This window comes from Procambarus clarkii, chromosome 1, assembly GCF_040958095.1.
Source record: "Procambarus clarkii isolate CNS0578487 chromosome 1, FALCON_Pclarkii_2.0, whole genome shotgun sequence".
In the NCBI taxonomy this organism is placed as follows: domain Eukaryota; kingdom Metazoa; phylum Arthropoda; class Malacostraca; order Decapoda; family Cambaridae; genus Procambarus; species Procambarus clarkii.
In genome coordinates this window covers 34,257,761-34,275,033 of record NC_091150.1, presented here as the reverse complement: position 1 = coordinate 34,275,033, position 17,273 = coordinate 34,257,761, and the positions used below count along the sequence as shown (strand labels likewise).

At 45.8% G+C, this 17,273-nt stretch overlaps 2 protein-coding genes across 2 annotated transcripts in view; one reads left to right on the top strand and one right to left on the bottom strand.

Moving 5' to 3' along the window:
• Positions 1-17,273, top strand: part of LOC123754325 (serine/arginine repetitive matrix protein 1-like) — a 66,967-nt gene that overhangs the window by 7,066 nt on the left and 42,628 nt on the right. The window contains exons 4-5 of the mRNA XM_069321700.1: positions 1-912; positions 6,421-6,639. The exon at positions 1-912 is cut by the window's left edge and continues 42 nt beyond it. Of these exons, the coding sequence (XP_069177801.1) occupies positions 1-912; positions 6,421-6,639 (1,131 nt within the window). The remainder of the gene's footprint in view (positions 913-6,420; positions 6,640-17,273) is intronic.
• The window catches only part of LOC123764548 (uncharacterized), a 76,933-nt gene that overhangs the window by 28,446 nt on the left and 31,214 nt on the right, over positions 1-17,273 (bottom strand). The window lies entirely within an intron of this gene.

Genomic DNA, 17,273 nt, shown 5'->3' with positions numbered 1-17,273 from the left:
CGGCCTCCACCAACGCTGAGGCCAGCGGCGGCCTCCACCAACGCCGAGGCCAGCGGCGGCCTCCACCAACGCCGAGGCCAGCGGCGGCCTCCACCAACGCCGAGGCCAGCAGCGGCCTCCACCAACGCCGAGGCCAGCAGCGGCCTCCACCAAAGCCGGCCTCCACCAACGCCGAGGCCAGCGGCGGCCTCCACCAACGCCGAGGCCAGCGGCGGCCTCCACCAACGCCGAGGCCAGCGGCGGCCTCCACCAACGCCGAGGCCAGCGGCGGCCTCCACCAACGCCGAGGCCAGCGGCGGCCTCCACCAACGCCGAGGCCAGCGGCGGCCTCCACCAACGCCGAGGCCAGCGGCGGCCTCCACCAACGCCGAGGCCAGCGGCGGCCTCCACCAACGCCGAGGCCAGCGGCGGCCTCCACCAACGCCGAGGCCAGCAGCGGCCTCCACCAACGCCGAGGCCAGCGGCGGCTTCCACCAACGCCGGCCTCCACCAACGCCGAGGCCAGCAGCGGCCTCCACCAACGCCGGCCTCCACCAACGCCGAGGCCAGCAGTGGCCTCCACCAACGCCGGCCTCCACCAACGCCGAGGCCAGCAGCGGCCTCCACCAACGCCGGCCTCCACCAACGCCGAGGCCAGCAGCGGCCTCCACCAACGCCGAGGCCAGCAGCGGCCTCCACCAAAGCCGGCCTCCACCAACGCCGAGGCCAGCGGCGGCCTCCACCAGCGCCGAGGCCAGCGGCGGCCTCCACCAACGCCGAGGCCAGCGGCGGCCTCCACCAACGCCGAGGCCAGCGGCGGCCTCCACCAACGCCGAGGCCAGCGGCGGCCTATACCAACGCCGAGGCCAGCGGCGGCCTCCACCAACGCCGAGGCCAGCGGCGGCCTCCACCAACATGTAACACAACTCTATTGTAACACCACCCTAAAATGTACCACTATAATGGAACACCACTATAATGGAACACTAAACTATCCTGAGTAACACTTCCTCATCGGTTGCACTTGATAACACTGTTATGAAACACATATGATGGTTACACCGGAACCAAAGGTTCACTGCCAATAAGGAAATGCTAACACAAGGATTAAATACGCTGCCACCATCTGCCTTTTCCTTGCATGAAATATTACATACTTGAAACTATGCTGACTAAGACTAACCCAGGAATTTTTAATCAATATACAAAATAAACCGGAGGTCATCTGGGCTGACCTCTTGGAGAAGGCTTCCCTGGGTGTGAACTCTAAGGGGGGGGGAGGTCCTGGGTGTTACAAACACCGAGGCCAGCGGCGGCCTCCACCAACGCCGAGGCCAGCAGCGGCCTCCACCAACGCCGAGGCCAGCAGCGGCCTCCACCAACGCCGAGGCCAGCGGCGGCCTCCACCAACGCCGAGGCCAGCGGCGGCCTCCACCAACGCCGAGGCCAGCGGCGGCCTCCACCAACGCCGAGGCCAGCAGCGGCCTCCACCAACCCCGAGGCCAGCAGCGGCCTCCACCAACGCCTCACCATTAATGAACAAACACTTGCATTTGGATGCAAAGCACCTTCATAACTTCAGACGGACTGTCAAGGGTTGCCCTCCTCAAATGACCACCGGTTACGACGGCCACCTGGTGAATACTTTCACTTTGCATAGATTAGAACCAAGAAGGGTAAAGTTGCCCACTCAAGCTCCAAGTACCATCTAACACACGTCTATACCCCTCCTTGCTGGTCCTTGTCCATGTTTCCTGGTCCTAGGGAACTGCTGGCCTTGGAGGGGGGGTCCTCAGCCTACCTCTATTTCTGTCGTGTCTTGCTGCGACTAGCAGTATGCTTATTGGTATGAGGTTAGGGCAAGGGTGGGCCATGATTAGGAAAAGAAAGTACATGCGTACGTAGGGTGGTAGCCTACAGGCAGAACCCACCAGCTTTGCCTACTGACCTAAATGGTCAGCGAGGCTTTTGGCTGTTTATAGTCTGTCGATTTGTGTGTGTGTCTCTCTGTCTCTGTCTCTCTCTCTCTCCTCTCACTAAGAGAGATGGGCACAACGGCAGGTGATAGAGTTACAAGAGAATACCACCACTATCACCATTTATAATTCAGTTGTCTATACTGAGGATGCAAGACGCCCTTTGAGGACTGCTGCAAGTCAAAGATATATGGTATACAATGTTACCTTGTACACAACCTTCCATGTCCCGTATCAACTGACTTTCACCCTCCTGGGCTGAGGTATGCTGACCTCTGTAAATTCTATATGAATACTGGAACACTTGATGATATACGGGACTTGTACCTGAGATTGACTATGTAATGCATTAGTTACACAGTGTATGTGATGTAACTATAACCTGAGCTTATAAAAGCATCTTATCACCTTCAGTGGTTCTAAGTGCTTAATAATACACTAGTTTCCATAGCAGCTATCTCACCCTGTCAGAGTAGGAGACATATATGTGTACATGTGTCTGTGAGAGCTGGGCAAGAGTGCATTTCACCTTTGTAAACGCACATTAATGTAAAAACTGACACCATGAACACTGTTTACGTAGGACAGACGTAAATCTGTGTATTTATGTATGTAGGTTAGATTAGCATTTTAAAAGCAATACAATCCTCTTCTGTGATTGATTGCTCAATAAATCCCTGAACTATGTGCTTCACAGATCTCTAACCCCTGTCCATGGAGGACAGAATAAAATGCATGCATATATATATATATATATATATATATATATATATATATATATATATATATATATATATATATATACATATATATATACATATATATATATATACATATATATATATGTATATATATATATATATATATATATATATATATATATATATATATATATATATATATATATATATGTGTGTGTATATCACGAAAATAAACACGTGATTAAGAATGTGACAATGTCAGACCACGGAGGAAAAATGAAACAGGAAATTTCCTTAAGTACTTTCGTATATTAAATACATCTTCAGAAGGTCATTTTACAGATCGAGTGATGGGTATAAATAGGCAGGAAGGAGTGGTGAAGTAAGGTGAGGTACAATACTTGGACAACGCAGAAGGCCCATAGGCCCATCTGATGCACCCAATTGGCACATCCGATGTAGCACAATGGCCCATCTGATACAGCAGACATACAAGCATAATATATAGGTAATTATAACATAAAGAAGTAAATATATACAATAAATTAGTGAGACAAATGTTTTTCAATGATTCTACTTAAATCGCCTTTTAGCTGATCTATTAGAAATGGATCTAAGTTATATAGACCACTGCTAATATTCAAATTACTTTCTTTGGTGATCTGTATCAAAGCAGATTCAATTATGTTTCTGTTATAGGTGCTTTTACAATTTGTTATTGAAGAAGCACTCTCCCAATCAATTTGGTGAGCTTTTTCTGACAAATGCACAAACAAAGCATTAGACATTTGGCCATGTTTTACAGAGTATTTATGTTGCGATATTCTACATTTTAAATCTTTAGATGTTTGCCCGACATAGAACTTATTACATTCCTTACACGGTATTTTATAAATGACGCAATTATCACTACTCATTTATAGTAGTGATTTATATATCACGTCATTTATAAAATACCGTGTAAGGAATGTAATAAGTTCTATGTCGGGCAAACATCTAAAGATTTAAAATGTAGAATATCGCAACATAAATACTCTGTAAAACATGGCCAAATGTCTAATGCTTTGTTTGTGCATTTGTCAGAAAAAGCTCACCAAATTGATTGGGAGAGTGCTTCTTCAATAACAAATTGTAAAAGCACCTATAACAGAAACATAATTGAATCTGCTTTGATACAGATCACCAAAGAAAGTAATTTGAATATTAGCAGTGGTCTATATAACTTAGATCCATTTCTAATAGATCAGCTAAAAGGCGATTTAAGTAGAATCATTGAAAAACATTTGTCTCACTAATTTATTGTATATATTTACTTCTTTATGTTATAATTACCTATATATTATGCTTGTATGTCTGCTGTATCAGATGGGCCATTGTGCTACATCGGATGTGCCAATTGGGTGCATCAGATGGGCCTATGGGCCTTCTGCGTTGTCCAAGTATTGTACCTCACCTTACTTCACCACTCCTTCCTGCCTATTTATACCCATCACTCGATCTGTAAAATGACCTTCTGAAGATGTATTTAATATACGAAAGTACTTAAGGAAATTTCCTGTTTCATTTTTCCTCCGTGGTCTGACATTGTCATATATATATATATATATATATATATATATATATATATATATATATATATATATATATATATATATATATATAGTTTACAGAAAACACACACTTATATAACAATATAACAATATACCAATCAGTGTTCGAAGACCTCGTCCAGTTCCTCGGGGGTCGGGTGCGTACCCAAGATACAACACGCATTTCCCCTCTGAACAGCGACACTGAGGCGCTGGAACATAAAACTGGCCGCTCTTGGGTCTCTAGTCTTCCCAATGAGTTCCTCGCCCAGCTCCTTCAGGAACTTAAGTGCACATTTACCCCAGGCGCCCAGAGTCTCAGAGCCTATTGGCACGAACCTGTAACAACGTTCTAGGTCCCTGTACTTGTTAGTTTTCTGGGTCTCCCTGAAGGTGGCCGCCCCGCCTCCCTCAGCTGCGCTGTAAGGTAGATAGGTATCAGCCAATGTGGATGCACACGTGTAGTCCCACACGACCTGTTTACCTTCTCTCCACGGCTGCAGGGTGACTCCATCTGGGCGTTTTTGGCTGTTGTCAGGCCTGCACAACTGAGGTTCCCTTTGTGCTGGGCACCCAGCTGAAGCCAAACTTCTCTTGATGATGTCATTGACTGCTTCATGTCTGGCAATCTTTCCCTGTGTCTTACGACAGATGAGACCATGGCTGCCGTATTGGTCTGCCCGTGCATGGCCGCAAATACACCGGTGCTCGGTGGAGATAGGGGCGGCAAGGCGCAGAGCAACACCAATACTTAGGGTCCGATGGTCCAGGCGGGTATATATATATATATATATATATATATATATATGTCGTACCTAGTAGCCAGAACGCACTTTTCAGCCTGCTATGCAAGGCCCAATTTGCCTAATAAGCCAAGTTTTCATGAATTAATGTTTTTTCGATGACCTAACCTACCTAACCTAACCTAACCTACCTTTTTTGGTTACCTAACCCAACCTAACCTATAAAAATAGGTTAGGTTAGGTTAGGTAGGGTTGGTTAGGTTCGGTCATATATCTACGTTAATTTTAACTACAATAAAACAAAATTGACCTCATACATAATGAAATAAGTAGCTTTATCATTTCATAAGAAAAAAATTTGAGAAAATATATTAATTCATGAAAACTTGCCTTATTAGGCAAATCGGGCCTTGCATAGTAGGCTGAGAAGTGCATTCTGGCTACTAGGTACGACATATATATATATATACATATATCCCGTGGCGGTACACAGTCCTCACGGGTCGCTGGTACCACCGCCAGTAATATCTCCACAAGTTAGAATCGCCACAATACCTCCCCTGGCGGCTTCCTTGGTGTCGTTCATGGGAGAAGGGGGGTCACCGCCCCCCCCCCCCCCGGCCTCTGTCACGGCCTCATGAGCTTTAAATTAAGCTTAAGTGTTTGCATTTCGCAGCTTGACGAGATGCAAGCCCGCCTGACCACGCACCCTTTGCAAACACCGATGTTTCACCTAATTAGCCTATTTTCATTCCACCCATCGGCCCACCCCATAGACGCAGTCATCAGTTTCAACATGCTGCTCACTCAAAATAGTTATTTTCTCACAAAAGTATTATATATTAACACATATTAATATGTTATGTAAACATAATGTGCAAACAACATGTTAATATGTAAACATAATGTGCAAACAACATGTTAATATGTAAACATAATGTGCAAACAACATGTTAATATGTAAACATAATGTGCAAACAATATGTTAATATGTAAACAACATGAAAGATGATCCAGGCAGCTTCTTCGTGAATCACATTCAAGCTCCAGATAATATAACCGATTTTAACACGAACTCAGAAGGCTTTGAGAGAGAGGTTTACGACATGCCCATGCACTCAGCCGCTGGTCCTGACTCATGGAATTCAATATTCATAAAGATATGTAAAGTAACAGTAGCACGAGCGCTCAATTGATGATAAAGATTAAGCCATCCAAAAAGTGGCACGGGCATGAATAGCCCGTATTCGACGCGTTCAGTGTAATACTAAGAAAGAGTCTGGATACAGAGGAGATACCAGCAGCACTTAAATCAGCAGATATAGCTTTCTGCACAAGGGGGGTAGTAAAGCTTTGGCAAAAAATTATAGACCAATTGTATTAACGTCACACATAATAAGTGTTTGAAAGTGATTAGAAATCGCATTTTCAGTTTTATGGAAAATAATGAACTTCACAACCCAGGACAACATGGATTTAAAGCGGGAAGATCCTGTCTCTAACAATTACTCAACCACTATGACAGACAGAATCATAGAATCGATAGAGGAAAAGCAAAATGCAGATGTTGTATACACAGACTTTGCAAAGGCATTCGACAAATGTGACCATGGAGTGATAGCCCATAAATTGAGATCAATAGGAATAACGGGTAAAGTGAGGCGTTGGATTTTCAACTTTGTCAAACAGAATACAGAGTGTGACGGTCAATCAAGTAAGATTAAGCCCAAGTGCAGTGGAAAGCTCTGTACCCCAGGGCACAGTTCTTGCACCGCTGCTATTTCTCATTCTTATCTCTGATATAGACAAAAATACTAGTCACAGCTTCGTGTCATCCTTTGCTGATGATACAAAATCAGCCTGAAAATTGTCACTGTAGAAGATACTGAAAACCCACAAGCAGATATAAATAAAGTATTCGATTGGGCAATTGAAAACAACACGACGTTTAACGGTGATAAGTTCCAGGTACTGAGGTATGGTGGAAAATAGGAACTTAAACGAAACGCAGGGTTCAAGACTCAATTACACCTACTCATAGAAGGAATGCAACAAGTAAAAGCTTTGGAAATTATGATGTCTGACGACCTGACATTTAGTGAACATACCCGAGTAAATATAGCGGCGGCCAGGAAAATGATTAGCGGCGGCCAGGAAAATGATTAGCGGCGGCCAGGAAAATGATTAGCGGCGGCCAGGAAAATGATTGGATGGATTATGAGAACGTTCAAATCCAGAGACCTCACAGCAATGCTAACACTATTTAAATTACTGATGCTGTTTCTTCTTGAGTATTGCTCAGTACTCACTTACCCCTTTCAGAGCGGGAGAGATATCTGCATTACAGGGAATACAGAGAACATATATATACGGCACGCATAGAAACGATAAAACATCTGAATTATTGGGACCGTCTCCAAGCTCTCAATATGTACTCTCAGGAAAGGAGACGAGAAAGGTACCAAATAATATATACATAGAAGATAGAGGGTCAGGTCCCAAATTTGTACAGTAAAAATAACAACATCCTGGAGCGAAAGGTACGGAAGGAAATTCACAATAGAACCAGTCAAGAGCAGAGGTGCCATAGGCACAGAGGTCTTACCATCAGGGGTCCACGGCTGTTCAACAGCCTCTCAGCAAGCATTATAAATATTGCCGGAACGAAGGTAGATGTATTCAAGAGTTACTTGAACAGGTTCTTGCAAGAAGTGCCGGACCAACGAGGCTGTAGTGGATATGTCGAACTTACCATTACTGATGACGTTCGAACAACACATTTCGAACAGTACATCACTGACGCAACCGTTACAACTGAGTCGGCCCGGTCTCCCGAGCTTTCACAACCTCACTAAACTATTGGGACAAAATTGCGCCAACCTAACCAACTGTGAGTACCCACAAACAGAAAACGGGACATCACGTCAACTTTGCAAAGCCGCATCTGTTTTTAGTTCTCTTTAGTTTTTAGTTCTGTTTTTGACCTCGGGGGGGGGGGGGAAATTACACGTCAAAATGCGATGCACTATTAATAAGAACGGGTTGAGTAAGGGAGGGTAATGCAGAGCAAAGTCTCCCGCTCTCCAGCAGACACTGATAAACACATACCTACAGTCAAGTACACTATATATAATATTGACCAGATCTCTCACCCTATCCACGGAGGACAGAAAATAATGTATCTATACTGATTGACAATGTATATGAAGGAGTATGGCCGCGTCTGCTGTAGGGGGGAAAAAATATAAAAAAAAACTCCGTCAAATCCGCGTCTCACATTGTGTGTTAAACAGAGAAGTTTACACAAACAACAGCCTAGTTGGGAGCGAATGGCACGCTGCTCTGTGAATTCTTTGGTAATCCTGAGAGGGGAGGGGGGGAGGGGGGGAAAAGATGGCATGGCGCGGCGCCCCTTGTGGTGAAGGTGCTCATCATCCTCCCACAGATTTTCCTGGTTTTGTCATGTTCACTAAACGTTCGGGTGTTTTCCTGGGGCAGGCGATGAGTCACAATAACGTGGCTAAAGTATGTTGACCAGACCACACACTAGAAAGTGAAGGGACGACGACGTTTCGGTCCGTCCTGGACCATTCTCAAGTCGATTGTGTTTTCCTGACTTTGTCATGTTCACTAAACGTCCGGGTATTTGACGTTAACACGACGCACGGTACTCTCCGGCCTACGAGCAGCTCCTGATTTATAAGAATACTGTGAATTTATTTTTGTAAATAATTTTAAATAAATGATAAAAGTGATTTTGTAAGGGGGGTAAAACTACGTGATTTTGTGCATGTAAATATCCAGCCCATTCCCCTGTTTTGGTAGTACTTATAGTAACCGATGAGGACCACAGTACACAACGCAATTAGAAAGTAGAAATCGGTACTATTGAATTTAGACAAAAAGGAAAAATTTTTCTATTAATGCTGCAACGACAAACTAACCTAACCACACACAGAGATCACACTAACGTGATGCATCAAATGAACAAATCCACAAGGGCCGTGACGAGGATTCGAATCCTCGTCACGGCCCTTGTGGATTTGTTCAACTAACCTAACCTAACCTTCCTTCAGATGCACAATACCCGAGGCCCTAATATAGTACACACGTGTGCTATACTAGGCCTAGGAATATTTATGTTTGTTTTTAGCTTAAATTTTCTTTCGGGCTATAGAGTGAATAGTACCAAATTGTACTATCTAATTGCTTAGTACGTCAATCTTTGTACTATGATGTACATGGAGACAAAAGCTAATATAAGCAGGAGGATGGGTTGGAACACAAGCTCTGTGATGAAATACTTGGTTGGTGGTGGAGCCTCTAACATATGGAACACAACCCTGGAAACACAAACCCAAACTGTCTCTATTTTCCGCTTATTACAACTTATAATAAAGTTTGTTACATCTTGGCTTAACGTGTTTATGACGTATTAGAACGTTGTTACAACTTGCTATATTGGTTGTTATAACTGGTTAGGTGTTAAAACTTGTTCCAACGTTGTACCAACGTCGTAGTTTCGGTGTGTGATTGGCGGGAAGAAACAAAAGAATACACCAAACAAAACTACGGTACATAGGGAGCCTGTGTACCGTATATCTTGAGGTTATCTTGAGATGATTTCGGGGGCTTTAGTGTCCCCGCGGCCCGGTCCTCGACCAGGCCTCCACCCCCAGGAAGCAGCCCGTGACAGCTGACTAACAACACCCAGGTACCTATTTTACTGCTAGGTAACAGGGGCAAAGGGTGAAAGAAACTCTGCCCATTGTTTCTCGCCGGCGCCCGGGATCGAACCAGGGACCACAGGATCACAAGTCCAGCGTACTGTCCGCTCGGCCGACCGGCTCCCTGGGCAAGTACAGTACTGTTATACGCGAGTTGAACAAGTCTTGTATTATGTCACCAATTAAGATCGAACGTTCCTATTGGTCACGGTTCATGCAAGCTCCTGTAGTTGATTCACTATCGCATTGTCACTGGTGGAAAAATGGAATATTCACCTGCCTATTGTACATGTAAATTCCCTTCGACTCCATCATATTGTGTCCCAATTCTACGATGAACTTTACGAAGCAACTCGAGTCTATGTGAATACAGCGCCCAGATTACGGGGTCGCCATAGCCCGTGCTACTTGAAACTTTCTGTTCCAGGGCTCACCATAGCCCGTGCTACTTGAAACTTTTTGTTCCAGGGCTCACCATAGCCCGTGCTACTTGAAACTTTTTGTTCCAGGTAGCGAATCTTAAACACCTACCTGGGAAGGATCAGAAAGGTCGACCGGGGTGGACTTCCATGTAAGTCTAACGTGTGTATAGGCTTATATCAAAGCCTACTGTAAGCCTTATATCGAATAGAAGTAGGCACAAGCTGTGCTCGTCCCCCGACAAAAAAGAAATTGTTATAAGGACTTTTAGACTTTCTCATACTTCTTCCCTGCCCTGAACTATATGTTTAACTGATCTCTAACCCTGTCTATGGAGGACAGAAGAAAATGTATATATGCTGGTTAGCGTTGTAAATGTGTGGCCACGTTTGTGGTAAAAAAAAAAAAAAAAAAAAAATAATAATAATGCTTCCGTGGGTTGTCAAGAGGTTCAGTAAGGCCGGATCTTCATGGCTTACGGCCGTGATTTACTGCTAAGTAAAGAGGCAAAAAGCCTTGATGACGTGAGATGTTAGTGGGACCGGTCTATAATACTCTGTCACCGTCAACACTCCGCCCTCCCTCCCATTACTCCACACCCCCCATTAGTTAGCCCCTCTGCTCCATCCAGCAGCAATGACCTCCAGACAGCGCAGACACGTGTGTGTGTGTGTGTGAGGGGTAGTGATGACTGTACAGTCCTCGCGGGGGGGCTCCACACCCCCTCCACCTTAACACGCATACCTCACCTTTCCCCTGTAAGGTTACACCGACACTTTCACCCCCATCACGGCAGGTGTGTACTCACCTAGTTGTATTCATGCTTGCGGGGGGTTGAGTTCTCGCTCTTTGGTCCCGCCTCTCAACTGTCAATCAATCAACTGGTGTACAGGTTCCTGAGCCTACTGGGCTCTGTCATATCTACATTTGAAACTATGTATGGAGTCAGCCTCCACCACATCACTGCCTAATGCATTCCACCTGTTAACTACTCTGACACTGAACAAGTTTTTTCCTAACGTCCCTGTGGCTCATTTGGATGCTCAGTTTCCACCTCTGTCATCTTGTTCGCGTACCGCCCGTGTTAAATAGTTTATCTTTATCTACCCTGTCAATTCCTCTGAAAATTTTGTAGGTAGTGATGTCTTCCCCTTACTCTTCTGTCTTCCAGCGACGTGAGGTGCATTTCACGAAGCCTTTCCTCGTAACTCATGCTTCTTAGTTTTGGGACAAGCCTACTGTCATATTTCTGAACTTTTTCCATCTTCGTCTCGTGCTTGACAAGGTACGGGCTCCATGCTGGGACCGCACACTCCAGGATTGGTCTTACATATGTGGTATACAAGATTCTAAATGATTCCTTACACAGGTTCCTGAACGCTGTTCTGATGTTAGCCAGCCTCGCATATGCCGCAGATGTTATTCTTTTTTATGTGGGCTACAGCAGACAGGGTTGGTGTGATATCAACTCCTAGATATCACACCTTCACTCTCTCTGTCCGTTTCATGAAGGACTTCATCTCTCATCCGGTATCCTGTGTCTGGCCTCCTGTTTCCACTGCCTAGTTTCATTTCCTAACATTTACTCGGGCTTGAACTTTAGTAGCCATTTGTTGGACCATTCATTCAATTTGTCTCGGTCATCTTGTAGCCTCATACTATCTGTGTGTGTGTGTGTGTGTGTGTGTGTGTGTGTGTGTGTGTGTGTGTGTGTAAAATCGTATGTGTGTTTGCTTTTTATTCATGTTAATGAGGACACCATGTGCAGCAAGATGCAACCTAAGACAAGGCAGCAGCCGTCCCCAGAGACATCCGCCATATGCGTGGAGTACAGTGTCGTAGACACCATACTCACTGTACTCACCTTCGAACACCCGAGAACACCTGAGAACACCCGAGAACACCCGAGAACACCCGAGAACACCCGAGAACACCCGAGAACACCCGAGAACACCCGAGAACACCCGAGAACACCGCGGAAAGCGTATTTTGCACCAGCTCTTTGGCGCATGACGTGAACAAACAGGTGTTTGAATCTTAATCGGTCTATATTTTGGGGGTCAAAGAGTGCTCCTTCTGTGGTAATAACATCCGCCGTATCGCCTGTGTGGTTAAGAGGTTCCGCTCCTTCCTCGACCCTTTGTGTGGTGGTGACAGAGGAGCATCGGATAACCTGCCCTAGAACCTCGGGGACTCACCGCGAAGGATTTTGATTGGACCAAGTCGACGTCTGTCTGGATAAAGGGGCAAATTGTTTCCGCTTATAAACAAGGGATTTGGAGGCAGGATTAGCGACCATCTGGTTTGTGAGGATGGGCTCCAAAAGAAAGGTCAAAGGTTCGATACAGCCAGCTGCTGAACACACTAAACACGACTCACAACTGATGCGAGTCGGGTTTAGTCGAACTTTGAACTCTCTTCCAGTGTTCAAATCTCACCTCTCTAAATGCTTCTCTCACGTGCTGCAGACACCCTTAGTTCAGTCAGTCCTCGAGCAAAAGCCATTAACTCATTGAAATCTACGTAAATCAACAAAATACATATAATTAAATACATACAACAGAACCAAAACACCTTGCCTAACCAACCCCGGTACACATCTATTCACAACGCTATAAAACACAACAATTATATACTGAAAATACACCGTTTACCCAGCACGAGAACATTTACCAAAGCTTTCTTGTAGAGAGAGAGGGGGTGGTTGTAGGGGGTGGTTGTAGGGGGTGGTTGTAGGGGGTGGTTGTGGTGGTGGTTGTAAGGGGTGATTGTGGTGGACGTTGTGGGGGGGGGGGTTGACCTTGCGTTGATTCCGGGAGTCAATTAAGGTCCCCGCGGCCCGGTCTCTGGCCAGGCCTCCTGGACTCTGATGTTGATAGAGTTCTCCCTCAGCGTACCTATTGCACCTCTGCTTTTCAATGTGGGGGTATATTCTGCACATCCTGCCATGCCTTCTGGTCTCATGTGGGGTTGGGACCGGCCCCCTTTACTATTTTCCTCGTGGTGGAAGGGGTGGGGGGTAGATTTAGAGGGAAGGGATGGATGCGCAGTAAATATTGGACCGTTTTGTGGGACAGGCAGCCTCTGTGTGTGTGTGTGTGTGTGTGTGTGTGTGTGTGTGTGTGTGTGTGTGTGTGTGTGTGTGTGTGTGTGTGTGTGTGTGTGTGTGTGTGTGTGTGTGTGTGTGTGTGTGTGTGTACTCACCATAGTAGTAGTAACAGTTGAGAGGCGGGCGGAAAGAGCAGAGCTCAACCCCCGCAAGCACAACTAGGTGAATACAACTAGGAGAATACAACTAGGTGAATACAACTAGGTGAATACAACTAGGTGAATACAACTAGGTGAATACAACTAGGTAAATACAACTAGGTGAATACAACTAGGAGAATACAACAAGGTGAATACAACTAGGTGAATACAACTAGGTGAATACAACTAGGTGAATACAACTAGGTGAATACAACTAGGTGAATACAACAAGAATACAACTAGGTGAATACAACTAGGTGAATACAACTAGGTGAATACACCTAGGTGAATACAACTAGGTGAATACAACTAGGTGAATACAACAAGAATACAACTAGGAGAATACAACTAGGTGAATACAACTAGGTGAATACACAAATCTCGCGCGCGCGCGCTTTACGAGAACTGTTCACATTCCACTATATAACGAAGCAAAGTTGGAAAGAGTTCTGCGGACAGAGTTTACCATTTAGTCAAATCTCCATCAGCAGATGTTACAAGCTCTCAAGAGGTTCTTGTAGCCGAGCCTAAGCCTAGCAGCGGTGTCATCTATTACGGGCTCACCATAGCCCGTGCTACATGGACATACTCCGTCCTGAATAGCTAAATCTTTAACAACAGGTGACATCTAGACGTCTGCTAATCTTATTGCATGACCCCATAGACTTCCAGGATGCCACACTTGACCAAGTCCCAGGCAAGCTATTTGCTGCTGGGTGAACCGAGGCATTAGGCGATAGAACACCTGCCCAATCATTTCTATCCCGCCCCGAGATTCGAACCCGAGATTCCCGATTGTAAGTCGAGGACGACCCCAGCTGCGCTGCCGTGACCTTTTAAGGTGATGAGTACAAGAGTTGGGGGGGGGGAAGGGGGGGGTGGTAGGGGGAAGGGGGGGTGGTAGGGGGAAGGGGGGTTTAGGGGAAGGGGGGAGAGGGGAGGTTTAATTAAAGGGAGGAATAACAAAGAGGTGTGTGGCACCTGGTCCAAGAGGCGCAGGTGTAACGACACCTGTGCGGGGGGAGGGGGAGGAGTGAAGGGCGTGGAAAGGTACTCACCTATGTGCTTGCGGGGGTTGAGCTCTGGCTCTTTGGTCCCGCCTCTCAACCGTCAATCAACTGGTATACACGTTCCTGAGCCCATTTGGCTCTTATCATATCTACACTTGAAACTGTGTATGGAGTCAGCCTCCACCACATCACTGCCTAATGCATTCCATTTGTTAACAAGTCTAACACTAAAAAAGTTCTTTCTAATGTCTCAGTGGCTCATTTGGGTACTCAGTTTTCACCTTGTGCGTGTGCCCCTTGTGTTAAATAAATTGTCTATCTACCCCTATCAATTCCTCTGAGAATCTTGAATGTGGTGAACATGTTTTCCCTAACTCTTCTGTCTTCCAGTGACGTGAGGTTTAGTTCCCGTAGTCTCTCCTCGTAGCTCATACCCCTTAGCTCGCGTACTAGTCTGGTGGCATATCTCTGAACTTTCTCCAATTAAGTCTTGTGCTTGACAAGACACGGACTCCATGCTGGAACTGCTTACTCCATGTTGTTTAAGATTCAGCTACCGGAAAAAAATCCATGTAGCATGTACTATGATGAGTCCGTAATGTAGACTCCAGGATTGGTCACACATATGTGGTATGCTCTCTGCAATGATTTTTGCGCTACCGCTCACGGGATGAGTATGGGGTGCACAATAAACTAGCCGCCTCCGGCGGCAACAATCAATATGTGGTATACAAGGTTCTGAATAATTCCTTACACAAGTTTCTAAAGGCCGTTCTTGTGTTGGCCAACCTGGCATATGCCGCTGATGTTATCCTCTTGATGTGAGCTTCAGGGGACAGGTCTGGCGTGATATCAACCCCCAGGTCTTTCTCATTCTCCGATTCTTGAAGAATTTCATCTCTCAAATGGTACCTTGTATCTGGCCGCCTGCTCCCTACACATATTTTCATTACTTTACATTTGTTCGGGGTTAAACTCTAACAGCCATTTGTTGGGCCATTCCTTCAGTTTGTCCAGGTCATCTTTAAGCCTCATGCTGTCCTCTGTGTTGTGTTGGTGTCAGTGTGGAAGGGTCCAGATGTATTTATTATTCCTGCCTGCAGGGTGGAGCTCTTAGCTCTTGGAACCCGCCTTTCTAAATAAAGGTCTGTTCTCTAATGTACTGACTATCGACCTATTCTTCTCTATAATATCTAATTGTTATATATTTTTTCCTCTCACTTTACCTCTTTCTCACACACACACACACACACACACACACACACACACACACACACACACACACACACACACACACACACACACACACACACACACACACAGGATGCAGCCCGTAGCAGCTGTCTAACTCCCAGGTACCTATTTTAATGCTAGATGAACAAAGGCATCATGTTTAGGAAACTCTGCCCGACTTGAGAATGGTCCAGGACGGACCGAAACGTCGTCGTCCCATCACTTTCTAGTATGTGATCTGTCAACATACTTCAGCCACGTTATTGTGACTTATCGTCTGCTCTGCCCATGTGTTCCTGCCTTGGCAGTTGTATAGCGTTTCAAAGGTGTAAGAACACAAGGTTTGGAAACAGAATGATAGATTCATTCAGCACAATAGATGGCGTGATCGCTAGATTGTTGAAAGCGTATGTCAGCATAATACATGAGGGAGAAAGAATTATCAGGGGGGAAAGCGCCAAGCCATTACGACTATATAGCACTGGGAAGGGGTCAGGATAAGGAATTGGGATGGGACGGGGGGGGGGGGAAAGGAATGGTGCCCAAACCACTTGGACGGTCGGGAAATTGAACACCGACCTGCATGAAGCGAGACCGTCGCTCTACCGTCCAGCCCAAGTGGTTGGACTAATACATGAATAAGACCAGGTGGGTGTTGGTGATCCGTTGACCAGACCACACACACTAGAAGGTGAAGGGGACGACGACGTTCCGGTCCGTCCTGGACCATTCTCAAGTCGATTGTACCAGGACGGACCGAAACGTCGTCGTCCCTTCACCTTCTAGAGTGTGTGTTCTGGTGGTAGAGTGTGTGTTCTAGGGGCCTCGTAGCCTGGTGGATAACGCGCAGGACTCGTAATTCTGTGGCGCGGGTTCGATTCCCGCACGAGGCAGAAACAAATGGGCAAAGTTTCTTTCACCCTGAATGCCCCTGTTACCTAGCAGTAAAATAGGTACCTGGGTGTTAGTCAGCTGTCACGGGCTGCTTCCTGGGGGTGGAGGCCTGGTCGAGGACCGGGCCGCGGGGACACTAAAGCCCCGAAATCATCTCAAGATAACTAACTGGTCAACATACTTTAGCCACGTTATTGTGACTCCTCGCCTGCCTTAGTGATCCGTCTTCCTGTGCTGAGGAGCGAGTAATAGCGGGAGGAACTGGGTCACCATCTCACACATTACTGAATAAGAACATAAGAACATAAGAACAAAGGTAACTGCAGAAGGCCTATTGGCCCATACGAGGCAGCTCCTATTCTATAACCACCCAATCCCACTCATATACTTGTCCAACCCGCGCTTGAAACAATCGAGGGACCCCACCTCCACAATGTTATGCGGCAATTGGTTCCACAAATCAACAACCCTGTTACTGAACCAGAACCAGTGAACAATGTCCGGTCATTATACAGCCTTCAGAACCTGCTGGTATGAGGGGCCCTGGATCTTTGTAATTACTTTTATAACACTTCTGTTATCTTGAAGAGATCCTTAGAGGGTGGCCAGTACAGGCTATTGATTGCATGGCTACCCTGTAACCCTTCAAAGATGCTCCCCTATCTGTATGGTTAAAAAAAATATATAAAAATAGGTGGATATAAATAGGAATTTTTCTATTCTTGTGTTATAAAAGGTAGAGGGTTGTAGAA